At 43.7% G+C, this 27,447-nt stretch overlaps 1 protein-coding gene across 2 annotated transcripts in view; it reads right to left on the bottom strand.

Moving 5' to 3' along the window:
• The window catches only part of TSPAN5 (tetraspanin 5), a 146,804-nt gene that overhangs the window by 12,828 nt on the left and 106,529 nt on the right, over positions 1 to 27,447 (bottom strand). For both annotated transcript variants that reach the window (XM_016166703.2, XM_036227681.1), the window contains exons 2-3: positions 16,952 to 17,002; positions 619 to 765 (exon numbers count right to left, since the gene is read on the bottom strand). In XM_016166703.2, coding sequence (XP_016022189.1) covers positions 619 to 765; positions 16,952 to 17,002 — 198 coding nt within the window. The remainder of the gene's footprint in view (positions 1 to 618; positions 766 to 16,951; positions 17,003 to 27,447) is intronic.

The raw sequence follows: 27,447 nt of genomic DNA, 5'->3' as shown, positions 1-27,447 counted from the left end.
AATCTCCGAAGAAAAGAATCTCACTTTTCACTCTTTACTTTTACTTTTAATACTTATCTACCCCCCTGGTAAGACTCCTCCTCCAAAAATATTCATGCTGGCAGTGATCACACCAAACACCCTGTGAGGGATCTAAAAATTATGCTGGTCATACAAGGAGGACTTTGCCCTTTACCATTTCTCCATATTCCCCAAAACCTACTGCTTAACAGATTTAATCTGGACAGGCCACAGCCACCATGCTTATATCTGCTTTCCCTAAAGCAACTACCTGATCAACTTTCTACTGTCTATGTGCTTAAAAGAGGAAGCAAAAATCACGTAACAGAAGAAATTATACATATACGTAGAACCACCTAAAAGTATTATTGGAATGCAAAGTCATGATATACGTTTATACAACCTCTATGGACAACATATGGGGGGTACACATATATTAATGAGGAAGCATGGGGATGGGGAGGGCTGCAGGCCCTAGACAGCTCTCCTAAAAGAACAGCATTACCCAGGTCATATTTTTGCAGTGCTTTTGGTACAGCTCACTCTTGCCTAAAGATAGCTTGTCCTTCTGATATGAGTAAGTTTGGCTTCATCCTGAGAGCAGAGTGTGATACTTACAAACTTGAGAAGGAAAGTGTTTTCCCGCAGAGCTCCAATGCACCCTGCAAATCCCAAAATGAACATCACTCCTCCCACCACAAGGAAGAGCCAGACCGGGTCGAAGCCGCCGAGATCAGTGATAGAGGAGATATTGGACAGAACTCCCTGGGGGCAGAAAGAACACACAACAGAGCACCGGATGCAGGGTCAGTTTTCCAGCATGTAGAGATTATTGCAATTGCCCCCCCCACCCCCCCACCCCCGCCCGAAGAAAAACTTCTATTATGTGTGATTAATACTTGAGACAAGGTAAAAACAAAAAACAAAACAAAACAAAAAAAAGCACTACATTCTTTCCAACTCTAGATAGGTTCATGTATTTAGTAAAACTATATAAAGCTAAGAAATGACCCAAGAAACTGTCATCAGCACTTGCATGGAGAAGATGTGGATGTAATTTTTGCTTTGTATGTCCCCAAATATAAGTGGTCTTGACCAAAAAAAAACAGTTGTGTAAGAAAAACACCTCCAAACACCTGGGAAGAGGGCTCATCCTTAAATCCCAGGGGAACGCAGATGTCAGATAAGCGCCTGCATTAAGCCCTTGGCATTTCTCAGGAAACTGGGAATGTCAGTGCTAACACAGAAGCCAGGCCCAGCCGTAAGCCCGAGAGAGTTTTCCAGGGAAAAACTGCACCTCAGGATCTGCCCTTGAGCTTCACAGGAGACCCTGTCAGGCTCGGGCCCCCAGAGCCCACTCGAGTGGTCTGTGCTAGTGGTGTCCCACACAGTTATTAATTACAGGCATTTCCTTACCACCTTTTTCAGGAATCAAGATTTAAGTGATTTACAAATCAAAAGTTACTCCCTGGCTTTCAACCCTTTTCTCCTCCTATCTAAGGAACACAGAGTAATTTCATTTCTTCACAAACAATTCTTTACTGAAATACTTTGCCCTGAAGTATAGCACACCAAATACACCCAAAACTGTTAGAAATTAGGAGACTTTTCTCCTTCTAAAACACAAGGTACGCATTTATTATTCATGCCTAGAAGGCCAGCTACTGTTATTTTGAAACTGTAAGTGCATGTAAGTCTTAAATACCCAGTATCATCAATATTTTATTTTCTTATTAAATTTTTTTGAACTTTCAAAATACCCGCAGAGTATCATGGTATAGTTTGCTATAAAGTCTTATTAAAAAATTTGCTTTTGTAGCATTCCTAATAACCTAGAAAAACAAAGTATTCATCTGATTTTATACTTGAAGAAAATGGATCCCAGAGAGGTTTGGTGACTTGCTGAAGGTTACAAAGCTATTAATTTTTTGGAAGCAGAACAGAACATCTACTTCAATACTCTATCTCTACCAAGCACAAGCTCTTCCCAGTCAGCACTGATCAATACCGAACTTTAGTTTTAAGTTTTAGCCCATTTTAAGGTAGTAGGAACATTTGTTAGGTTGTTAGGTTTTTGTTTCTTTGAGGTAGGGGAGCATTACCTCAAGAACAATAATAGGATATTAACGCAGAACATGTATGAGGAATTAAGGACTCTTAAAATGTACAACTTAAACCTTATGAAAAAGGCTAGGGGTTTAGTAAAATCATAGATGAAGGGTTGAGAGATTATGGCAGCACTTAGGAATGTAGGGTGTATTCACTAACTTCTGGGGTGACATCACAAAAGGCAACCACACCCTTCACCAGGCTGCACAGACCAATGGTTTGATCCAATTTAATGTTTCTGAGATTTCCAAGCTCTGAAGTATGAAAGCTCCAGGGAGGCAAAGGAAAACAGAAATACTGTAACCAATTTGCCACCTACACAAATGCTGAGAAAAAATTGCCGGAGAAGTCAGACAAAATCTAAGCAACAGTGGTGAGGATCCAGTATTGGAAGAAAATGAACCTCTCCCCTTAGAATGTCTTTAAATACAGGTGTTAATAGTTAATGTTTGGGACCTGTTCAGTCAGGGGAACACAGAACATTATAATATTTAAATTTTTAAAGTTAACTTAATCGTGCGAGACGGAGACTCAATTTACTTGGCACCAAAAAGAGGCAGCAGAGGTGGAAGAGATAGGAAGAGACGTTAGTTCCATCACAAACAGGCCTTTCTAACACCAGCAGGGGTCCAGCAACCCTCAGAGAGGCTACCCGAGAAACATGGCTTCCCCTCGTGGGGAGGCCACGCTGTGAACCACTCTGTCAGCAGTGCTCCAGGAGGGGTTCCCCACCTGGATGGGAAATTGGGACTGACTGACCTTTAGCTTCTTTCCAACTTTAAGGCCCTTCTATGATTTCATCCATTTTTAATGGGCTTTTTATTTGTGATTCACACTCGAGTCTGAGCAAAGATCAGATTGTTCCCAAACACTCTACTATGACCCATGTCTCTACACAAAGAGCTCTGTGAACCACAGGGACAGCCATCCGGGCCACTCTAGCAAAGCAAGCAAGCAAGCCGACACACACACCTGCGCCTGAAATGCCAAGATGCTTCCCGCTAAAAGGCAAGGAAGGACGATGCCAGCTGGCAGTAGACTCCTGGATCATTTGTCCTCTCTGGGTTTCATCTGGGTTTTGCTTCTAAGACAAACTCATTTTCATACTTTTACTTTCCCCAGCCTGCAGGGCCAGCCTTAGTTTTGAGGCTGTCAACTGTTTCCATGGAAACATCAATCATTTGGGAGCCTAGCTGGACTGCAGGTTCTACTCATTTAATCCTAAATTCCAGCAAAAGACAAGGCTGGAGACATTCTGAGAGCGTGTGGGAAATGACATTCTGCAAAGCATGAGAATACCAAGAACTTTATTTTTAATGGAACCAGAATAGACTCAAGCAGTTATCAGTTGAAAACTAACTCAAATCTTAACACACAAAGAGTGGAAGTCAATGCACAGTGCCCTTGGGAGATGATGAGGAAAAAAAAAAAAAACTTTCCTCTTTTACCTGTGCAATACTTCCAACTATTCACTAAAGGGCAGTCTTCCTGTTTCTGACTACACAGAGACACCAAGGAGGGGCTGAACAGAATCCTGGCAACAAAGTTTCTGGGTTACAAAAATGAAAAGGAATGGACGGTTCAGCCTTCTGTTGTCTTAAACATAGGGTCTCTCATTGGACTTTAATTTTGTTAAGCTCCATCTGACAAATGAGGTTGAAGTGCTAGAACATGCTTGCTGAAGATTATAAGTAACGCATCTAGTTGACAAGAAGCAGGAAGGAAAAAAAAAATCTAAGATTACAGTTAAGTCTGACAAGTGATTTAAAATAGACATTCAGATTTGTGGTAAATCCTCAAGAATGTGCAAGAACAATATCGGCAGATACCTTGTCTTCTGGGAACCTGTGGGCACCGCCTTCTTCGGGGAACTGTACTTTCCCCTTCCTGTAAGGATTCCTTCCCCCAAAATCCACTCCACAAGCCCCTGAGAGCTGCCAATTTTCACATGACCCCACCATCCCAGTGAGTTAGAAGCCTAAATTTCCTTCCTCGGACACAAGGATTTAGAATAGGCATCTCTTATGGCCGAAGCCATAACATGTCAAACTTTGGAGCCATGTGCGGCATTGTTTCTCACCACGTGGAGAAAGTCAGTCTGCAGTGAGAAAGAGGAAGCCGGCACATAAGAGAAAACGAAGAACTAGGGTAGGGAGGGAAAATCCTGACAGTATAATAATCCTTGACCTGATCACAAGCTCTGAATCACTCTAGGATCCTTCGAATGTACCCACCTTGATTGCACAGGCAGGTTCTCTGTGGGTCTGCATTTGCACCTGGGGAGCTCTGCACAACACAACAGCAGCTCTGAATAAACTACACTTTTAGTGCACACATTAAATGCGCACGTGCGCACATGCACATGCACACACACACATATGACCAAAACTGGAGCTCACACTTTATGCTAGAAAAAGTATTGGGGGTGGGGTGGGGAGCAGGCAAGGAGTAGAGGCAAGTATTGGATTTGATGTGGTCCTTTTAGTCACCTGGCTGACATTTCCAGTGACCATAACCATTAAGTCAGTGTAAACAGTTTTTCTTCATGTTGACTTACTATCAATTCGGCATCATTTAATGAAATGAGTCCTGGATGGAACTTTTAAGTGCTTTATGTAGGTCACTGACAAATAATACATGATATGAGCTCCAATTCTCCATGTAAACGTGAATGTTCAGTCCTTGGATTTAGAAGCCAACTTATTAGAATTCAAACTATTCTAAAAAATGCAAAATGTCATCTTGCTATTCTTTCATACCCAGAACTGCTGCTTCTAAGAAAAGTGCACACACAGAGCTGACATTTGTATCCCAGTAGTAAGTTCTTATCCTTCTCCACAGGAATACTGCAGGCAAAGCCCTGTGAGTGAAAGATGTCAAAGATACTGGTCATTGTGGGGAAAGTCAGAAAATATCTTCCTACACAGCTCAATCTAACTGGAATGAGGACAAATGGATAAGAAGCAGAGCAGTCAGCCACATGTATTTATACCTTTCACCATTCGTTTAGGCTGACGTAAAAGTGGAATTCTGAACAGTAATAGCTGAGAAAAAGAATGAGAGAGCCAGAGACCAGAACTGCATGATACAAGAAAAATATATTTAAATACTACGGACTTGAGGATATACGAGGATTTCTTATATTCTCAATGAATACATTATTATTAATGAAAACTGGTATAAATGAACACTTATAAGAAGTCTTCATATCCATCCTATACATTCCTATATGTATATTCTTATGTCCCTTAGTCATCTAAGTCTATAGCTCTTGCTGCAGCAGGCAGCAGTGGCAAAAACAAACTGACCATAACATAAAGTGCTGCTATAAAGACAAAATGAATACCAGTCAATTTTAAACGTTAAAAGAAACAAATATATTTAGCAAATTAGCCATTCCACAAATTGGCTTTTTGGGACAACTGACTTTTGGCATATCAATCTGGAGCCTTTAAGAGTGATCTCCTCCAGTGAAAATAGGGATTTCCATTATCTAGTAAGTATCTCCCAGACCTTAGTGAGGAGACTAATACATGTCTAAAGAGAAATAAGACACATTAATGGAACATGGCTAAGGCCATATCGTTATAACAAGTTTAGAGAGCCAACAAACAAATGTGTCAGTGCACATCCATTATGATAAAAGGGAGATCCCAACATTCTAGCCATTTAGACAAGCTTGCTCTGGAATGTGGCAGAGAGCATTGCATCCTGTACAAAGCAGCCTGGTACAGTACTCAAGCCCACCTGGCTCACCTACAATTTCCCCTGGAATCCTGAAACACAGAAAGAGAGTAGCCTGGACAGGGCTAGATGCAGGGCAGAGAGACAAGGCATTATGACACGGACACCTCATCCTGAATCCCAGTTCCACTACTTACCTGTGTGACCTTGGGCAAGTTACCAAACCTGCCTAAGCCTCAATTTCCACAACAGCAAAATGGTACCCTATGTCTTAAGGTTATTATGAGGATGAAGGAAATAATCTAAGTAAATCCAAACACTGATAAGTGCTTGGCACATAAGAATTCGATGAAAGTTTATCACCATCGTCATGATCATAACCATTACATTAGACCAAAAGGATGATATTAGTTGCTATAGAAGCACAGAGGAGCATCTAACCCAGCTGCACTAGAAAGGAATCTCTTTTGCTGTGGCACTGTCCTTCTTGACTCCCTTCTAAGAAAAATCCCAACTACACCCAATGATCATGCCTAATGGAGGTGGCAGTAACTGACTTGCCAATCAGATCATCTTTCTTTGGGACATGGAAGTCACTTAAAAGACACCCAGGATAAAGGCAGGAGGCAGAATTCACAAGTAAGCAAAAAGCCAAGAGAAGGCAGAAGCCAAGAGTAGGTGGAAACTAAAGGTACACAGAAATGGAGAAAAAAGGAGCAAGACGTCAGTCAACAGTGGTGGGCACGGTGAGCAGTCGGCAGCCGCGTGACCACGATGGTGGCGCCTGAACCAGGGGCAAGGACACCTCTGCTGCCAAGGAGCTGACTGGGCACCAAAGATTCACTGCTCCTGAGTGACCACCTGGTCCCTGAGCCATGTGACTTCCCTGTAAGCGCTCCTCGTCCAATGCTCGTTCAAGAGTTTGACGAACATTGTATGTTCTAGGAAGAATGTGAAAAATCAGCCCGCCTTCCCACGGACCTCCATCGCTTCATCGGCACCTCATTCGATCATCTCTGGAATTTAAGCAGCTCCCCCTCACCCCACCCTGTGGTTCTGCAATAAAGGAACGTGTTCTGAGTATAACTAAGTCTTCTTGGAAGAGGTTTCTACACATGTGCACAAACGAAAAGGCGAACGAAACTCCAGAAGGGCTTCAAACCAATAAACCTCAGGAGTGTCTGTGGGTTTTTTTTTTCCCCCACGACCAGCACAGAGCGTCCTGTGTGTGCCACCTGGCAAGCTTCAGTTCCTGTTCTCTCAACCTACACAGAAAAGAAATGCAAAAGTAGCATTAATAAGCCCCTGAGGTCTGGGGCTCTTCTGCTTTGGCACATACGAGCACATTCCTTCCGACTGCCAGATGAGAAACAGAGACAGGCATATGGAATGCACACTCAAAGCCAGGCCAAATGGACCCTTCTGAGGTTTATGAGAGCGAGTCCTGATTCACCCACCCCTCCTTAAACCAGATCTCACTGGGGTGAAACTGGTAATAATTTTCCTAGAGGCAGAGGAGCGTTTCCCTACTTGAGAAAGGATGACGAGACAGAACATTTTAAAGAAAATGCGCTACTCGGAGAGGCGGTCCTAGAGTTGGAGATGGGGTTTTTGATAATGTCCACAAGAAGACCAAGCTGCTTAAAAATTCATCAAAGACCTTCAAAGAATGGTATAGGGCAAAGAGCCTCTCTGCAAAACACCAAACATTCATCTGTCTAAGGAGTGCTGCAGAGACCAGAGAGAAGGCTTGGAACTCAGAGAAAAGGGTGCCCACCAGGCCCTGAGCAGCCCGGGGGGATGCAAGGGCGTGGGGGCAGCATCACTCAAGGCCTGGCACAGAGAGATGCACGGTTAAGGAAGACCAGTCGCTTTAAAGGCACACGATCTTCCTTTTTCTTTTGTCAAAAAAGTAACCAGTCAGACTAAAAGCAATACTTTTCTTGCAGATAAAAAGTGGCTACAGCCTGTCTTTGGGAGGAACAGAAGAGGAAGGACAATCGTCCCACAGAGCTCCACAAAGCCTGCAGTCAAGCAGCTGCTGGGGAGGCCAGCTATACCAAGTCCCATCAGTGGTACCACTCAGGTTGGGCCACCACTGTCACCATCCTGGTGTGAGTGACTGCCTCTCTGGACATGGAAACACATCCACATGCAAAAATTTCACTTTTCAGAAAACTAGCATGTTCCTAGCCACTCTTCGGATATTTTCAGTTGCATTTTCAGAAGGCAGGAGACATACCCAGGGACATTCCTTTCTATGTATAAAGTTCAAACCAGAATATGTGATAGAGGCTCTGATCATGGTCTCCCCAAAACTAAAATGAAAAAAAGAAGGTCTCGCCCAGTAGCAGGTGATCACTATACTTGGGGCCTCAGAGATATACAACATGCTTAGCTACTGAGCAAATACTTTCATGGGGAACACCTGAGAGATGCCAGGTACTATGTTAGTCATGGGCATTCAGAGTGAAGGTGTGGCGACTCCCTCGGCAACTAGTCTAGGGGAAACAGGTAAGTAGAGAGAGCACTGGTCAAAGGTATTAGCTGTGGGTGCCATGTAGGTACAGAGGGGAAGGGGAGAAGTCATGTCAGAAAGCACAGAGACGAAGCGACAGGACCTGGCCCACTGAGGAGGTGTGTGTGTGCGCATGTGACTAGAGGTGAGAGACTAACAGGTAGGCAGGGTTGGGGCTGGGTTTGAAGCTGAAGGCATTTGAGCAGAAAGCCCAGGTCATTTGTGCATTTAGAAAGGTCACTCCTTGGGCAGCAGGTAGATAACACAGAAGCAGCGGGTAGGCTCCGTAGCGATCCAGGCAGGCGACACAGAGAATGGGAACAAAAGTGACATAAGAGCTACACTACTGGATATTGATGCTCGGCCAGCACTGGGCAAACTGGAGTATTTCACCCTCACACTAAACCTGGGAGGGAGGACTATTATCGATGACAGAAAACAGACCCAGAGATGGAGTAACTTGCCAGGTCACCCAGGTAAGAAAGAGGCAGAGCAGGGATTGGAGGCCGGCCCACCTGAGCCCAGAGCAGGATTTTAACCACGCTCTACTGTCTAAAAAGCAGCAGCAGCACTGGGCAAGAGGATTATTTCCCACACTACAGCATGTACCTGTTCCTAAAATGTTAAGAAAAATATGTAACGTGATGTTCAAATGATAGTCTTACCTCCCGACTGATCACTATCTGAAAAACAGAGTGAACTGGAGATAAGACCTTCCCTCCCTACACACATCGCCCCAGGGACAGGCAGAGAGCACTTCCTGCTCTCTCAGTGGATAAAAAGTGGCCAAGGGGAGGACTCATTGCTGCGTGACACCACTGCCCGGGTGGGGGAGCAGCCTCCTTTTTACTTCAACCTAGTGAGGAGTTTTAAGGGGACCACTGAGGGCGCTCTGAGACAGTGATTAGGGCCTGAGTCTGTCCAGAAAGGAGCTGGTGGCCTTGAGGAGTGACACCTGCCTGCCCTGGAACTCGGGAGAGACGAGGCTCCAGGGCAGGAGAGGGCTGTCCTGGTGGGACTGGCCTCACCCCGATAAGTGATTCCAGGAGGAAACGTGAGGGCGGCATGGGAGAGGCTGCTGGGGGTGAGAAGCGACCTGAGATGGCAGCGTTCAGAGGAGCACTTGGCTGGGCAAGATGGCCAGGTCTGAGCAGTGATGTCCACCAAGCTCAAGGGAACCACTAGGCAGAGGGGCTCAGCGGGGAAGCTTCAAAAAGACCAAGATTTCACCCCTTCACCATCTGCCAGGCCCAGATGGCAAAGCCCTACGCCCAGCTCGGCACCGGCAGGAAGTGGGCAGAGGAGCGCGTGGTGAGCGGGGGAGGGGTGGCGGGAGGAAGCAGGGAGCAAAGGCCTCACTCCATCCCCTCTTCAGGGGCCCGAGGCAGATGGAGCTGGGCGAAAGAGACCGTTTAACACAAAGTTAGGTTTGGCGGTGTCATTATTATCCAGGCCCATGTAAGAACTGGGCCTGGACTTACGAACCTCCAAACGAGAGCAGGATTGAGGTATCTGAGAGGGAACAACAAAGGTGATACATTCTGACCCATCTGAATTTTCATTCCTGAGAAAATGCTAAATAAAGTTTAGAAGGACATATAAAAAGAGAAAAATTAGTTTTCAATACATTTTTTGTGTTTGTTGAACACATTGGCATCTCAGATCATATGCTGGTTTGCCAGGTACTGAGCAAGGGCTATGTGGTTTTTAGATTCCCAGCTATAACAGAGAACTTGAGGGGATTACTTGGATAACTGAGGATGAGAAAGAGATACAAACAAACTTCAATCAATAAACTGAAGTCTTCAAAGAAGTATTTTCAGCATCTCAGAAATGTCTCCTTAAAGTAGTTTCAAAGCCAAGGTATGCATTTTTCTGTCCAAGTTATGTGGGTACCCGCCTCCACCTTCTGCGGCCCCCCACCCTGGTTTATGGAAACTTGACGGCTACTATGAATTGCCTGAATCCCTGAATCTCATTGTCTCTCATTGTTCTTCCTGGGAAGATCGGGACAGTTTTTCCAAGGTGAGTCTACTATATGATTGTGACAGGAAGCAACTGGAAGGTTCTGAAGTGGGACTTATGGTTACAATCAGGGCCAAAGCCTAGAGGAAAAAGAATCGCACACACCAGTCCGCAGGAAAGCCAAGGAGAAAAGCAATAGAATCCACGCGGCCTCTCCGGGCCTGTTTTTCCACCTCTGAAATAGAAGGTCATCCTTCTCTAACAGTTTAACCCAAAGGATGCAGAGATATCACAGAAGTGAAAACGAAACCCCTTCGCGAAGAGCTGTTTTTCCTGTGTGGTCTTCCACAATGTAAGAGGTTCTTCTGCATATTCACATTCATTTAGTCACAAACACCTTTTGGGCATCCACGGTGTGGGAGGCTGATGCTAGAACTGAGCCTAAAAGGGTGAAGACAGGCTCCTTTGCCCTCAAGGAGTTTTCAGGCCAGAGAGCCAGGCTGGGATGTACGCCCTCCACCGGTGGCCTGGTGCTGGGTTGCGGTAGGAGGGGCAGGAGGAGCAAGAGAACTCGACCTCACACTGAAGACCAGGGAAGGGCACTCATCCTGCTCCAGAAAGCTTAGTCTCCCCCCTCCCCCCCCCCCCCGCCGCCTCCCTCCTCAACAACTCTGCTGGCAAAACCTCACTCTGATTGTTAGAGATATATCACTCTGCCTCTCACCCCCACATAAAAACTAAGTAATAAGCATAAATATTGGACAAAATAAAAAAGAATAGGTACCCCTAATTTTGTCTCAAAATGAGACCATCATATAGGTTCCCATTTTTGTGCCAGAAATAAATGGCATAAATAAATTTTCTTTCCTGACATCCCAAATTAATGGATTTGCTCTTTCTAACACTGTACCACTATCGAATCAGACATCAGAAACCACATGTAATACTACTTCCTTTTATGCTGTTAATGTAGTGTGCTTACTAGGGATCTGAGGTGACGACTGACTTCTTTAACTGAATGATACAAGCCACAAAATAGCCAGGGTTAAAAAGGATGCTTTCATCATTCACTTGCTCGTTCATTCTTTCGTAAGCAATATTTTTTGAACACCTACTGTGTACCAGTTACTATTCTAGGTACTGGAGTGTGGCAGTAAAAACAAGTTCCCGCCATCACAGGGCTGGGCTGACTTTTTTGTGAGTGGGGGGAGCAATGAACTTGTTAGCACATAAGTGATAAGTTCTATGAGAACACAAGGGGAGAAGCACAGAAAAGAAGAGCAAAAGGGCTGGGGTGGGGCGAGGGTGGCTACTTGAAACAAGCCAGGAAGGCCTATGGACAAAAGTGGCATCTGAGCAGAGATCAGGAAGCAGAGTGACAATGTGGAGCTGCGGGGGACGGAATACCAGGTGGTAAGGAGCAGGTGCAATGGCCCTAGGGTGGTGAGTTGTGCTTGAGATTTTGAAGGAACAGCAAGATGATGAGCAGGGGCTCGAGTCTGGCAGGGGAGGGCACAGTGAGGGCCCAGTGGAGGGCACCTCATCGGAGGGTCTGAAGCAGAGAAGTGACCGACCTGTCCTCCGTTTAAAAGGAGCACTCTGGCTGCTGCGTGGGGATGGGCCTGGACGGCAGTGGCGCTCAAGAGCAGAGGCGGAAAAATGATTGAAGGGTTCTGCACTAATGCAAGCAAGATGTGGCAGCAACTGAGACCAGGATATAACAGTGTAAAGTATATTCTCAATATAGTTTCAGGGCAGAGCTGCCAGTGTTTGCTGGTAGACTGAACATGGTATGAGAGCAAAGATGGGTGTCCAGAACACATGCGCGAGCAGGAGCTCAGAGCTGCAGTTTATTGCAACTGGGAAGGGCAGGTTTGGAAAGGAAGGGCAGGGGGTGTCACAAGTGTTTTTTTGGATTGCTACATTTCAAAGCCCATTGGGCATTTAAGTGGAGATGTTGGGTAGGCTACCGGCTACACAGGTCTAGAGTTCAGATCAGGTCTGGAACGAAGATCTAAATTTGGAAGTCATCAGTGTTAGATGGCGATTAAAGCCCCAAGCGCAAATGACGTCTCTGTAGAGGATGAGTGAAGAGAGAGAAGAGGTCCTAGGACTTCGCCTGGGGCACTCTAAAATTTACAGGTCAGAGAGGTAAGCTGGAATTAGCAAAGGAGTGTGAGAAGGCATTGCCTGTGAAGCAGGAAAACCAGGAGCGTGTGATATCTCAGAAGCCCAGTAAGGAAAGCATTTCTAGAAGGGGGAAATGATAAACCACCCCTCAGTCCTTACTTTACTGATAAGGGTTTCTGAGCACCTGGATGAGAAAATGATGTGCTCCATGACCCAGATGGGTTCAGTAAGGAAAGAACAGATTTCTAAGTCCGAGGATAATCGGAGCTAACGTGAAGGATACAGTCTATCTACAAAGACAAGATGCAGAAAAACAGTCTGAGGTAACGACAAGTAGATGGATTAGAAACTGCCTGAATGATGACACCAAGGGCACCTATAAGTGAATGAGTGTCAACCCCAAAGGAAATTTCTAGTGACAAGTCATTGGGCTCTATCCTTGGCATGCTCAACATATCAGTGGCTTTGATCAGCGATAACTAAACTTGACTGCAATCAGAACAATTTAAGAGGCTTATGAAAACAGAGCATCCTAGTGTCCACCCGGACCTACTGAATCAGTAGGTGGCACTGGGACAAGGAACAAAAGGAAGGCCTGAGCAGCAGACAGGACCGAGAGAGAGGGCTGATCGAAATGCACAGCTAAAACCAAGCTGAGTGGAACAGGGAATGCGCTGGATGACGACTGGGTAAATGTGGAATCCTACATTTGACTCTGGATAGGGTTAACCAAGCTGGATCGGAGACCAACTTGAATTCTCAGTAATCAGTAGTGTGATCTCAAGCTGCAATGACAGGAGATAAGAGGAGAAGGGACATAATTCGGTCATACCTTCTTTGTCCCCTAAAGGACCTGTCAAGGGTCAGAGAGCATGACCAAAGTGCCGACGGGGCTCCACCGAAAGAGGAGCAATGTTCAGCTGAGAAACTCAGAAGGAACCAGGACTCCATCCTGATTACCTCAAGGGCCAACATGTGGGACTTATTCTGTGGGATGCGATAGGTAAGGGCCACAATCAGTGAGTGCAAACTCTCAAACATGGTCCTATTTTGGTGGAAGGAAGGTGGGTCTTTTTAAGAGTAAGAGTGACCCAAAGGCATGGAAGTGGTTGAGTACTTTACATAGGAATTGTTTAACTTACATACACTCCAAATTAGCATTTATTGCAATACTATATTTTATGCATTATGTATGTATTTTACATATATAAGCACACCCTTCTTAGACTGTAAATTCCCCAAGGAGTTACGGTCCCAGAGTCCAGCATGAGCTCTGTCTCATGCCATGTGCTCAATAAATGTCATCTGAATGAATGAGATGATCATGGCTAGATGTCGTCAAGCCTGTTGTACAATTGCCAATTACGCTACATTATTGTTAATATTTCTTCTAAAATAGCAGGTCCTATGATTTCTGAAAAACTACACATAAACCAGCTTTCCCTGGAGACACAGTCATCCTCCGCATCTTCAAAGTAGATTTGAAATTTAGATAAAATACATTATTTAATTATTATGTCAACAATATTTGCCTTGGGTTTAAAACTCAGGTAGTAAGTATGAGGGGTAATAATTTTTGCCTCCAATGTTTCTGTACTCCACATAAAAACATGTATTAAAGAAATCTGATCCTTTCAGCTGCAACCCAGTTCAGAGATTTACCTTCCAGGCCTCCTTTCAAGAAGATGCCACCGCATCTCTCCATTGAGGGGAGGCAAGAGGTTACTGGTTCATGCCCTGAAATTATTGGCCCAGCAGGTGCATACCTCCCACCACCTTTAGCTGGCTGTGGTTCACCTTGGAACCTCATGCCATCAGAGGCCTGGTTCAACTCAGGGGTTAAGCCAAAGGGTTTTGCAAGAACAGCCTTCACAGTTACCAAGGCAATTAAATGCACATCATGTCCTTCTTAAGATACCTCAAAACAAAACTAATTCTCAGGTCCATGAATCAGAGCCTAGAACTCTCCTAAACTTTGAGGCAGCTTCCAAAGCTAATATTTTGTCCTTGTCTCTATGTAGGAGTGGACATGCTATGGTCATGTGTCCAGAGGAGGGAGCCACATCTGCTTCATACCAGGCACTGTCTTGGGGGCCACTTCATTTAAATTTCAAAGCAATCCTATGAGGTGGCAGAGCAATCTTAAAACAAAAGCCAGATCAGGATACTCGCTTGTCAAAATGCCCTAGTGACTTCCTCTCTTCCAAACTTCTGCAGGACCCTGTCTGCTCGGGCCTATGCCTGCCCCTCCTGCCAAATCCCCTACTTCTTCTTGCCCTTTCCCTCTCCTCTCCCTTCTAGTTCTACTGGCCTTCCTCCTGTTCCTAGGAACGACCAAGCCCCTGACTCAGGGCCACCACACTTGGCTATTCCCCCTGCCAGGAAAGCTGCTTCCCCAGACCGCTGCAGATCCCTCTTCATCCGGGTCTCTGTTCCAGTGCCACCTCCTCAGGAGGCTATTCCCAACTACTCCATCTAAAAGAGACCTCTCCTCCCACCACTCTCTAACTAGCCCTTACCCTACTCTGTACCTGGATGCATATGCTTGGCTAGTTAACTGCTTATTGTCAAGGCCCCACTAGGATTCAACCTTCACTGGGGCAAGAACAGTATCACTCAAGGCTGCACACCCAACCCCAGGGCCTGCTTGCAGCCAGTGCACATCAAACTGGGTTGCGTGTCCTCCTCTACCCTCTTCCTCCTCCACCTGGTCCCAGTGCACAGAGCTCTGCTACAGAGTAGCTGGGCTACCTTGGCCAAATAACTCTCCAGAGGAACTGTCCATTTGCTGATAGTGGCCTTGACAAAGAAAGGACTGCTATCTCATCCCTCCCCAAAGACATCACTCCCTGTTCTGATATTTGTGTGACACTGCTGCGGTTTTAGAATTGTGATTTTATCAAAGAGACACAGGGGGCAACTGTTGAAACAAAAAGATATTATATTTCACAAAAAGAGGGGAAAAAAACCTTCAAAACAACCAATTGTCTACTTAGTGCTAGAATAGACAATTAGTTCATTTAATGCCTTCCAGGATTTTTTCAAAGCAGATAGAAATGGACTCTTATTAAAGTTATAAAAAGCTATGTGATTTGGCACTGACCCAACCACAGGACTTCTAAAAGTGGAATTTCTCAGATTCCACCAATATAACTCTCCAAGCTTACAAGGGGATGAAAGCAAAAACTAATCATAATCCAAGAGAAAACCAGAATTCGACAGAAAAGTTTCCAGAGATAAAATCATCTCTGTTTTAAGAACTTAATTTGTCTCTCTTCTTATATAATCACAGCCTGGCCTTATAACATTGCTGGAAAGTGGTTCATCTTCCATAAAACATTTTACATTCTATAGAAGCATTTTGTAAATAAATAGAGGGTAGTTCATGTCAAGAAAACTCAGGGTTCACTATGAGTTTTATTTGACGCAGTCTATCTGAACACTGTTTTAGTTGTGGAAATTCCTACTGGCACTCCAGGGACTCTTGTTTGCTGGGCTTTCTTAGTTTTTCTCTCCTTTCCTAATACATATAACACTTCAAAGAAAACCTTGGCTTCAGGCCCTGGTCAAGCTCAAAGGGTGAAATGCCAAAGAGATAAGAGAACAATCTTCTGGGAAAATTTAAGCTAACCTCTTAGTTCACAGATTTTAACCAATCCATCCACTCCCTCACTCTCACAAGGTGGGAGATAATGAAGCTTTAGTGTGTGTGTAGCCAAATACCAGGACAGATAAAATGCTGCCATCACTTTCATTTCCAAAGAAGGGAGAAGAAAGGAGATCAGGTTTGTTTTTGAATTCCAGTGCTGAGCCTCAGTAGGGAAGTCGTAGAGAAAAAAATTAAAGGCGAGGATGGGAAGTGAAGGGGAGGGGGCCCCAGGGCAGTGGTGTCATGAGTGCGTCACTTAGAGCGCACACCGCCCTACTTAGAATATGCTACTCCCTAGTTCCAGATTTGTCCTTTTACAAAGCTGTATTTGATCATAAATTTTGAATATCCCTAAATGCTTTCGATCAGAAGACAAGTATTCACATTCTTTAGCACTAACAAGTTTATCTAATATTCAAACCCAAATTATATCTACTTTCCTTCATGAGACATGCTCACAACTTATCATATAATGCTCACGCTAAAAAAAAAAAAAATCATCTTTATGGCTTGAGTAATCTTCCAATGGGTTAAAACAAAAAGAAAAAGAAACACTACAGGTTTTTTAGTGATATTTAGAAGTGTTACTGAAATTCTTCTACCAGAGTGAGGACCTGTTTCATGGGAACACATGCCTCTGGCTAACTGATAAATTTCCAATACATATTCTGTTGTGCACGTGTATAATGACTTCTGTAATTATTCTGATATATCAATCAGTTTAGGCTCCATTCCTCAATAGTATTTGAAATATGACATTACCTTTCAAGAACACTTGTGTTAAAGAACGATGTTTGTTTATACTCCGCAATTTCAAAGAGGAAAAGGAGATAATATAGTATAATGTGCAGCCTCTAACAATCCAAATGTGCACATTTTCATGATATTCGACTTACTTTTTCATTCCACGCCCACAGTCCAATTCCAAGAAATGTTATTCCCAAAAACTGAAAAAGAGAAAGCAGTGTAAGTATAAGGGTAAACACCATGTTTTTACTAATACGAATCAGAAAGTTTTCAATCAATTCTTTTGCTATTTTACCTGAGAAATAGTTTTCTCTAAAATCTGAGTAACAATTTTTAACAACAAAAAAAATCCCAGAATCCCCTTGATTAAAGTTATTACAGCATCAAGAATGGTTATACAAATGGATACATACATACATATACAATGAAATATTATTCAGTCGTGTATATACATACATATACACACACACATATATATATACATATGTACATACAGACACAATGGAATATTATTCAGTCTTTAAAAAGAAGGAAATCCTGCCATTTGCAACCATATGGATAAAACTGGAGGCCATTATGCTAAGTGAAATAAACCAGAGAAGATAAATACCACACGGTATCACTTATATGTGGAATCTAAAAATAAATAAATAACTCAAACTGAAAGAAGCAGAGAGTAGAAAAGTGTTTGCCAGGGGTGGGGAAATAGAGATGACATGTAAAAAGGGTTCAAACTTTCAGTTATGAGATTAATATGGCATGAGGACCTAATGTACGACATGATGACTGCAGCTGATAACAACGTATTGCATAATTAAAATTTGCTTAAGAGAACTTAATTGTTTTCACCAAAAATAAGTAAATATGTGAGGTGATGCAAGTGTTAAATACTTTCACAATGTATACCTGTATCAAAACATCATGTTGTCTGCTTGACATATCTTACAATTTTATTTTTCACTTAAACCTCAATGAAGCTAAAACATTTTTTTAAAAATTAATTTAAAAAAGAGGGTTGGGGACATGTAGGTACTTAGAAGTCATTCAGATTATAAATAATAAGTAGGTAGAATCTTAAATAAAATCAAAGTCACTGATAATGTTTAATGCTGCCTTTCAGTGCAGGGGAAGAAACAGTGCATGCTCCCATAAATCCAAGCCCAGCTTTCACTGGAAAATAGAAAACCAGGGACATGCATTGAGAAGAGCTGGAGATTCTCCCCATCGAGCCATTATAAATGGGCCAGGTCAGAGAGGGCATGCAGAAACCCCCAAATGTCCCTCAACAAGCTCTTTATCATTCCTTCAAAAGGTAACATGAATCTTACCAAGTCCAATGTGTTTCAAAAAAAAAATTCTGATTTTCCTGTTTTTCAGAAACGTCAAAGACTTATATTGTAATTGAGAGTGCTTCCACAACACAGCCTGGTCTCAACTCAGTGCCATAACTTCATGTATAACATGGAGCACAAAGATAACATGAGATAGTGTTAAAAGAACACAAGACAAACTCAGCCCCCAGGCAGAGGTGCCTCTCATAGATAACCGTGGATCTCAAGTGCAGTGTGTGGGGGGCGGAGGGAGGAGTGGACCGGAGGGAGCATGTTAGTGACCAGGGGGACTTTCCGCTCTTTATTAGTTTTTACCATATTCCATCTGCTCTAAGACACACATTCCACAACCCCGCCCTGCTATATTTTAACATTTCTGAAATTGGGATGTGTCTCGAAATTGATGCTATTGCATACGTTTTTCTTCCTGTTTGTACCAAAAATAATAGTGTGTCTGATAATCAAGGTGCCACAGATTTCATGACACATTGTACAGTGCTGTCCACCCACTAAGAAAGCTCAGTGATGAGAATGGGATTAGGGTGTAATTGGCCATGAGGAAGGACTCATCTTTTTCCTCACCTTTGTTATCAATAGCAACTCTGAATTTCCTTTCCAAACACTGAAGCGAAAAGAGAGTGGGCAGGCTGACAAGCAGATGCAGTCTGCTGGCAGCAGCCACACTGTTTATTTTACTAACATCTTGATTAAGTTAAATGTCAGGAAAGCTGTCCACTGAGAGGAGTGAGAAAAAAAAAAAAAAACAAAAAACACGAGACTGAGGGTGGTCATTCTTTCCAGTTTCAGGGAAATCTGAGAACTGTCCACCTGGCAAGGTATTTGCCATTCGCCACAGGGGTGACACTTCGTAGGCATCAGCTAATAAATCCAACAGGGGCTGGGGGAAAAGCAGGAACAGAGGGAAGAGGGGACTGAAAAGAACAAACAAACAATTGCTGAGCTGAAAATGTGGTGATGTTTTTAAAAGTAAAACTTCCCGAATCTCCCAACAATGATCTGACACTGCAGTAAGAGTATGCAACACGTTCTGAGGCCCTTCACAGAAAAGCTTCAGCAGGTCCTTGAAACTGGAGATCCCTTTCTTCCTATGTTTGCTCTTAAAGATTTGAAAAGTGTTTGGAAAGATTTCTTGCTTTCAATATCCCAACAGAAAAACTACGGTTGGCCCCTCTACCGCCCAGGTCAGAGTGCTATTTCACTTTACGTTTCCGACCCAGACAACAAAGGCACCGGTTTCCCCAAAAGGCTTAAAGGTACTCGGGCAGTTGTGTACAACAGTAAAGCAGTTCAGCATGTTACTCTCTCATGTTTACAGGTCCTAGACACAAGAGGGTAACAGGGGACAAGTACACACATAGGATCCCATCAGACCTAGAAATCACTGAGCACTTGACTTCACACACACTGACGTCAAACTCTTCCTGGTGAAACGCCTGACTTTCTAATGCTGAAGCTCTTTGTGGACAAATGTTCAACCATCTCCCCTGATGCAATATTTAATCATAGTGTCACCACAAGATGGGTGAAATATTGTGGCAGAGGACCTTGTGATCAGCCGTCCCTCTTGCTGCTGAAGAGGGTGGACATGTCACTGCTGAGGGTCCTGCCTAATTGCTAATATTTATTTCTCTTTACGACTTGCCAAGCACTGTGCTTTGTGCTTTGTAGCAAGTCCCTCTTTAGTATCACACGTTTTATTTTAAAATAGCACTATTATTAACCCCTTTAAGAAAGAGAAAAAAGAGGCTCACAGCTTCTTAGCGGAGCCGAGATGTGAATCAAGAGACATCTACCATCAACATACATGTTCTGACCAGTCCTGATAAATTCCCATCCCACATGGGGCAGAAAGTTGAGGCATTCAGATTAGAATTAGATGGAATAAGACCAGGACATCACATATTCCCTCCCCAAGAAGCAAAGGGGAATTGTAGAGGTAGAAAGAGATAAAAACCTTCTCTTCACTTAAGTACTGGTTGAAGAAAAGAAATGTCCCACATGCTGGGGTCAGCAATGGAGGAAAGTAGAAAACAGAGAAATTCCTAGCAGGTCAACATTCCCCTCTTTGTGTAAAGTTCTTTCTTCCTGGCACTTTGAAAACTCTTTGTTTTTCATGAACAACATAAATGAATTGGAAACCAATAGTTTCTCACAATAAGGAGAGAGGGAGAAAATGAGATTTAAAGAAGATTCACAGACAATCCTTCTAGAATCTTGCTCCACTACTTCCTGCTCTGTGACTTTCCAAACAGGGGTTTAAGAATCTGGAGATAGATAGAACACTGGATTTGAAGTCCAGGAAAGCACTCGACACCTAAGCAGGCGAATGGTATGGGCCGGGCCTCAACTTGCACATCCCTTCGGGGCTACGTCACTAGCAAATGTCCTCCCAGCTACTCTCAGCCCATATGTTTTGTTTTAAAATCAAGTTGTTCCAGCTCCAAATTCTTAAACAGAGAAGAGCCAGAAAACCAAAGACAGGCATGCAACACTTGAAGCACACTGAGTTTCCCCTTCTCACCCCCAAAGAAAAGACGGCCATAAACCACCAAACTGACCTCCTTCTGAAACCCAAAGGCCGACTTACAGGGAAAAGCTGAGAGCACTTAAAGTCAACTCTATTCTTTCAAAACAGAAACAAAAACAAATCTGATGTATCTTCCCATATGGCAAAATATGCAAACACACAGCACAAATGTTTATCCACTCAATTTTTGATGTTTGAAAATTAATAATGATAGTTTTGCCAACATTTATTGAATGCTAAGTATGAATTGGGTACTGTTTTATATGAATTAGCTAAAACAGCACTAATACAGTAGCCATTAGCTATGGAGCATCTATAATGTGGCTAGTTCAAACTGAGATGTGCTCAAAAGTATAAAACATACACTGGATATAAAAGACTTAATAGGAATAAGAAGAATGTAAAATATCTCATTAATAGTTGTTTTATTATTGACTACATGTTGAAATAATACTTTAGCTACATTGGGTTAAATATATTAAAATTAATTTCACTTGTTTCATTTTACTTAAAAAAAACTTTTTTTCCTTTTGTTTTTTTAAATACAGCTACTGGAACACTTAGATTATATATGTGGCTTACACTATACTACAATTAAACAGTGTTGGTATAAAGTATCCCACAACACTCCTGTACAATATGTACTGATATCCCCATTTTATAGAAAGGAAACTGAGACTTAGAAACTTTAAGTAATTCTCCCAAGATCATTTGGTGCCTGGGTTGGGTGGCTCAGGAAATATGAGTCCTTGGCCCAAGCTCAAAACTATTTCAGTACTTCCTTAATGTCATAAAACACTTATCCAGACAAATAAAGGACAGAGAACTATACTGCCCCTGACACTCTTGTCCTAAGACTCAGAATTGCTCCTTTAATTTCTAGGCATTCAAGGCAAAGGTATGTTTTCCTGACGAGGAATGAGAATGGCACTAGGTGGAAACAGAGAGTGGCATGCTGATGGAAGCCTCCAGGGCTTTGCAGAACACGAGCCAGTGGAGCTGATACTCAGGAAAAGCTGGAGAGGAAAATGGCCCTAGTATGTGACTAGGGCGACTGAGCGTCTCTGCCAGGAGAGATGCATCTGCCCCTCCTTTTCTCTGTGGCCTCTTCCTCCACTTGTTTTAGGTCTTGCTAAGCCTCCAACATCTTGGAAATGAACCAGTGTTCAATTCTAACTGGTACAAAAACAGATACTTCAAGAAGCCATTCATTCGTCCATCTATAATTGTCAACAAATATGAGTTCCTACTTTGTGCTAGACACTACTTTTCTCCTGTGATAAATAGAGATAATAAAACAGATATAGTCCTTGCCCCAGTGAGCTTATTTATAGTCCAGTAAGAGATAAGAAATTTTAATAAGTATTCAGAGTGGTAAAAGACAAAATCACCCTTGATAGTGCTATGAAAGAGAAGAAAATAAGCCTAATACAGACTGTTAGAGGGGAATTTGATCCAGAGAGCAGTACAGGAAGGCTGTAAAAGGCAAGTTAAAGGGTCTAAAAAGTGACTGGTGTGGCTAGTGCAGAGAACAGGGAGAGGTGAGGGAGGATAAGAGGAGTGGGGGAGCGTTTGGAAGGAGAAGTTAAGCAGGTCTGCAGTGAGAGATGTGAGCACAGACCAGCCGATGAACGGCCTTGTAAGCCACACTAAGGAATGCAGTCATTATCCTGGGAGGGTTAGAAAGCCACTTAAGGGCTGTCTGTGTGTAGTGGGCTGCGATGGAGGAGGCAGGTCTTCAGCAGACTTAGGCTTCAGAAAAACGAAGATCTGGGTGATAGAAGAGATTAAAGAGAATCCAGAGTGGACAAAAGGGGACTTTAAGGAAGCAGTTTAGGCCATGCAGATAAAACATGACCTCATCCTGGACTGAATGTGGTGAAGAAATAGATGAAATTGGGACCATTTAGAAGTAAAACTGACATTTTTGGTGATGACTGGACATGATGAAGGCGGGGGGCAAGGGTGAAGGAAAGGGAGGTATTAAGGATAATGTCTGTGATTCCAGCATCTTGTACATAGATGGCTTTTCAAAATCCATCTTATATCCTGACAGAAAGAACTCTCAGGTGCTAATTTTATAACTAGCTTGAGATCTAGTGGCACTTCTGAGGGACAGCTCTTCATAGGGATTTTAGCTGCTATCTGAATTCTCTTTGAAGCAAATTTCAGCTTGTGTACTTTAAAAAAATAAATTATTTAAAATCAGTATACATGTCTACCACTCTCTACTCCTTTATTCATAAAAGGAAGCAGTCACGTATAGGTGCACATTAACATTCACAGGCAACTCTTAAATGGACATTTTCAGTCCTCTCTGCTTAAAAAATAACAATTACGTCAATGACATCTGTGCAGTATCCCATGAAGTGACTTAAAATAACAATCGCAGCAAGGTAAACTTGATGGGCGAAAAATCAGGTCAATCTTGCCTCAACTGGAGCCTCAAAAATATTATCTTAAATAACAATGGGTGGAATTATTTCTTTATTATTCTGATGAAGTTTTGTTTTGTTTTTTTTTTTAATTTTAAGCTCTGCCTGAATAAACAGGAGAGGTGCACTGAAAACATTTGGCAAAGAAGAGAGGAAAGAAAAGAATGCCATTAGGAAAGATATAGTTCCCTGAAACTATACTTTCTATTAGATGTTTTTCTGACACTTGGGTGTGAACAACACACCATTCTGGCAGGGGTGAGTGAGGTGGGGCAGTCTACACAAGTGAGCTGAACATTTCTGTTAACAAAATACATGCTGTCTTTGTAGAACAGGGGCAGATTTCAGGAAAAGCCTCTGGGCATAATCCCTGCCCTGCCGTGTCTAAGGAGTAAGCCTGGGCTGATGGAAAATTCAATTCACAGAAAATCAATCCCAATTTTGCCCCTGGGTCCCTTGTCCCAGTTTGTATATTCAAACTGTCCGGGATCCTCATGATAAGATGGTAGGACAGATAAAGCTCAAACTTGTAAAAGGACATTCACATCTGAGGCAGGTCAACCTTTTTCTCTTTGCCTGGCCCTAACGACCCTCCTCCATGTGGCCTGAACACACACAGCCTACTGAAGCCCGGCTCCAACACTCTCCGTGGTTCTGTGATCTTGGGAAAGACTCTTTGTTCATTCAATACATATTTACTGAGCATCTACTACGAGCCAGGCAGTCATCTAGGGGCTTGGTAAGTCGGGAAACAAAAGAGACAAAAGTGCCCGCGCTTATGGGGCTGACATTCCAGTGTGGGGAGGGAAAAGGCAATATGAAGAAATGTAAATGAGCAGATTACACAGAATTTTAGAAGGTGAGAAGCACCGTGGGAAAGGGGAGCAGCGTAAGGGACCAAAATGAGTGCAAGATGGAGGGAGGTGTTACAGTATTAAAATAGAGCAGACAAGGCAAGTCTCCATTGAGAAAGCTACGTGCCAGCAGAAACGCGAAGGAGATGACAGTGGATGTCAGGGAATGGGGTCCAGGCAGGGGAGCAGCCTGGCTGAGGCGCTAAGGCACAGCTGTGCAGGGCGCTGTAGGAACAGCGTCCGAGCCGAGTGCACACAGCATGGGTAACGGGAGACGGGCTGCGTTGGACTTTGAAGGCCGGGGCGACAACTTTTTCGAAGGACAAAAGAATCATAGGAGGTTTTCCTGACTTCCTAGAACCCGACAGTTGTCATCTGTCAAATGAAGATAAGGGCACTTAAGGAAATGCACATGACAACTGGAAGGGCAATGAGGTCATGTGAGATTCAAAGAGACTATCAAGTATAGCCAGAACTTCATGCATATTAGTTCTTCCCCCATCCTCAAGCATTACTCAGCCTGCCTCCTCTCCCCAGACCTATATGGGTCATGACGGCGAAATCTGCTTCAAGACCTGGCTCCTCCAACTATGAGAAACCATCCTCGTTCTCATCGACCAGAGGCCCTCTCGTCTGGACTGCTCCACCTCCGCACATGTACGATCTGAAGGATGTAACGTGGGCTCAGATAACAGGTGCGATGGGGACTGTGCTAACCAGAGAGTACCTGCCCTCCAATCATATAGCTTCCTCCCTGGACACTAGCTTGAGGATCCTTCCAGAACGGGGCATACAAGTATCCCCATGCATTTTAGAAGAAACTAATAAGCTCTAGTCAGGATACCGAGATCACGCATAATTTCAAATCTTTCCTATTTCTTATTTCAGCTCTCTGGTTCAGGAATTCTGGATATATTGGCTCCATAATCTAAAAACCTGCTAATTTTGAAATCCCACACTAAAATAAGTTCCTTCCCACTCGGGCTTCTTGATGCACCTTCTCTCTCCCTAACCTTACCACTCTTTGTTCTAACCTCTGTAAACAGGTTCCGATCTCATTATACCCATTAAAAAAATCCTTTTGTAAGAAAGTGGGATATAAATTATAACCAATGTTGATTGGGGTAGCTTCTCAAGGTGTAACCCCCCCTTCTGAAAAACAGTTCCCACCCTCAAGAGTGGGTCCCCACAGCCATATTTGTCAAGGGGGGCCAATTGCACTCTCCCCTATCTAGACTAAGGTGGGTCCATGTGACTCATGGAGAGACATTCCATTAAATACTAATCTGGGACAGAGTCCCTCTTCCTCAGGAATTGGACATTGGACATGGTGATTTTTGTCAGTCTCAGTCTCCCTTATACTAGAACAGACTAAGGGTGCTGTGAAGAGAACATTCAGATATAGAAAGCAGAAGAGAGACACAAAGTAACTTCTGCTCCTGACCACTCTGTTCCTTATGCCCAGGACCCCTGGGCACATGTCCTGTTCCTGGGTCCCACGCAACATCCTTGGGTCCCTATTATACATCCCTCCCCACTCCCATCAGCTCGAGCTACTTTGGGGGTTTTTTGTTACTTGCAACCAAGAGGGTTCTAAGACACAAATAAGAGATCAGATTAACTTCCTTCATGCTTAGTCCAGTGACAAGCTCCCTGTTCACAACAAAGTGGGCAGAACAGGCAGGAGTGTGGCGGTGCTCTAGAGACTAATGATCTGGCAGAGGCTGCTGTTCCTTTCCAAATAACCGAGGAGAAACGCTAGTGGTTCTGAACTACACGCATGCTGTTGTTACTTGGTGTGAGGAGGGACACGTAATCCAGGCACACTCCACCTGAATGAAAGAGGGCTGCCTTCTGCTTGCTTGTGGAATTTTGGAAGCAGAACGATACGGCTAGAACCCAAGAAACGGTTCCCAAAGCAATACCACGCAGCAGAGCCTGGGAAAGGGCGGGGTGGGGGGCAGGAGAGGCATCTCCTCAGTGTCCCCAAGCATTGTGGACCCCTGTTCTCTCTGCCTGTTCTCCCAGAGAGGGTGGAAGGGCTCTCTGCCTTTGAACGTGATGCACAATAAGAGAAGGCACAATCCAGGGACGATATCTTGTTTGGAAATTCCTTTGTTGGAGTTTGGAGCTTTTTGACGAGAACCAGTAATCTGAGATGAGGAGACAGAGAAAAGGGGAAGGCTATGCAGGCAACAAAACCTATATTCTTCTTGGCAATCACGCAGACAATGCGGGCACAGGGAAAGGAACATCAGTGATTAAGCAATGCAACTTTCGATGAAAATACAGAGGCTACAACTTTACAGCCCACTAATCGTAGAAAAAGCAAGGCTCACCCTGCCCAGGCTGTTCCATCTGTAACCCTCTGATTAGATAAAACCAAGGCTAAGAACAGACCAGAGAGATGTTCAGAAAGCTGGAGAGGACTGAGAGATAGCTCATGTATTTCAAACCATGAGAAATGAGTCATCTATGGACAAACATCAGCCTTTGCGGGAATAAGCTCCTGCTGTTTACATTAAACAGCCAAGCAGAGCAGCTCCAGCTAATGGCAGCTTTGAACGTTTAATGCTCTCAGATGTATACTGTTTTTGTGTGGAAACACCCTAATGCTTTAAAAAACATCTTAGGCAAGATTTAAAGGTTAATGCTAATAAAAGGTACAATAGGATTACTCTTTCAAAGCACAAGTAGGGTTATGTAATTCATTTAATAAGTATCTTCAATGAATAGTGGGTATGGTACTAGATGCTAGGGACAGAGGATAAAAAAATAAATAACATAGTGTCTTTTCTTAAAGAGCTAACTGCCACAGGGCAGTGCGGAGGGGGGGAGGAGTGGGTAATAAGTACGACCACAACTCAGGCACAGGGAATGGAGCCTTCAGGGAGACCTGTTGCCACAGAAACACAGAGCTGAGGCTATGGGATCACAGTGGGGTCAGAAGAAGCTTCTTTGGAAGTGACACTTGAACTGTGTTTAAAGGGAAGGAGAGAGGAAGATAGGAGAAGCAGCTTGTGCAAAAGGATCAAAGCCTGAAACAGCACATCCCTCAAGTATCCGCAAGCGCTTCCAGGGCTGGAGCAGAGACAGGCAGGCCAGGCCCCAGGCAAGCAGTGCTTTTCACAGTGTGGGTCCTGCTCCTGCTCCAGCCATACCAAGAAACTTGTTAGAAATAAAATTCTCAGGCAGCCCTAGGCCTGCTGCATCAGAAACTCTGGGGGTGGAGCCCAGCAAGCCCTGTCTTAACAAGTCCTTGGAGTAACTGTAATACATGGTAAAGTCTGAGAATTCCTGGGCTAAGGTGGCTAAGCAGGGGCCTTATCACAGCAGGCTGTGTGTGTTCTTGGGATCAAGGCACTGGCAAGCTCCTTGAAGCTAACCAAGGATTTTTAGCAAAACAGTGATAGGATCAGATTACATTTTATAGCAATCATTACTGTACAGCTCAGAGAATGACTTGAAGGGAGGTGA

This window comes from Rousettus aegyptiacus, unplaced genomic scaffold, assembly GCF_014176215.1.
Source record: "Rousettus aegyptiacus isolate mRouAeg1 unplaced genomic scaffold, mRouAeg1.p scaffold_m13_p_10, whole genome shotgun sequence".
Lineage (NCBI taxonomy): Eukaryota > Metazoa > Chordata > Mammalia > Chiroptera > Pteropodidae > Rousettus > Rousettus aegyptiacus.
This window is presented reverse-complemented; position numbering and strand designations above follow the sequence as displayed.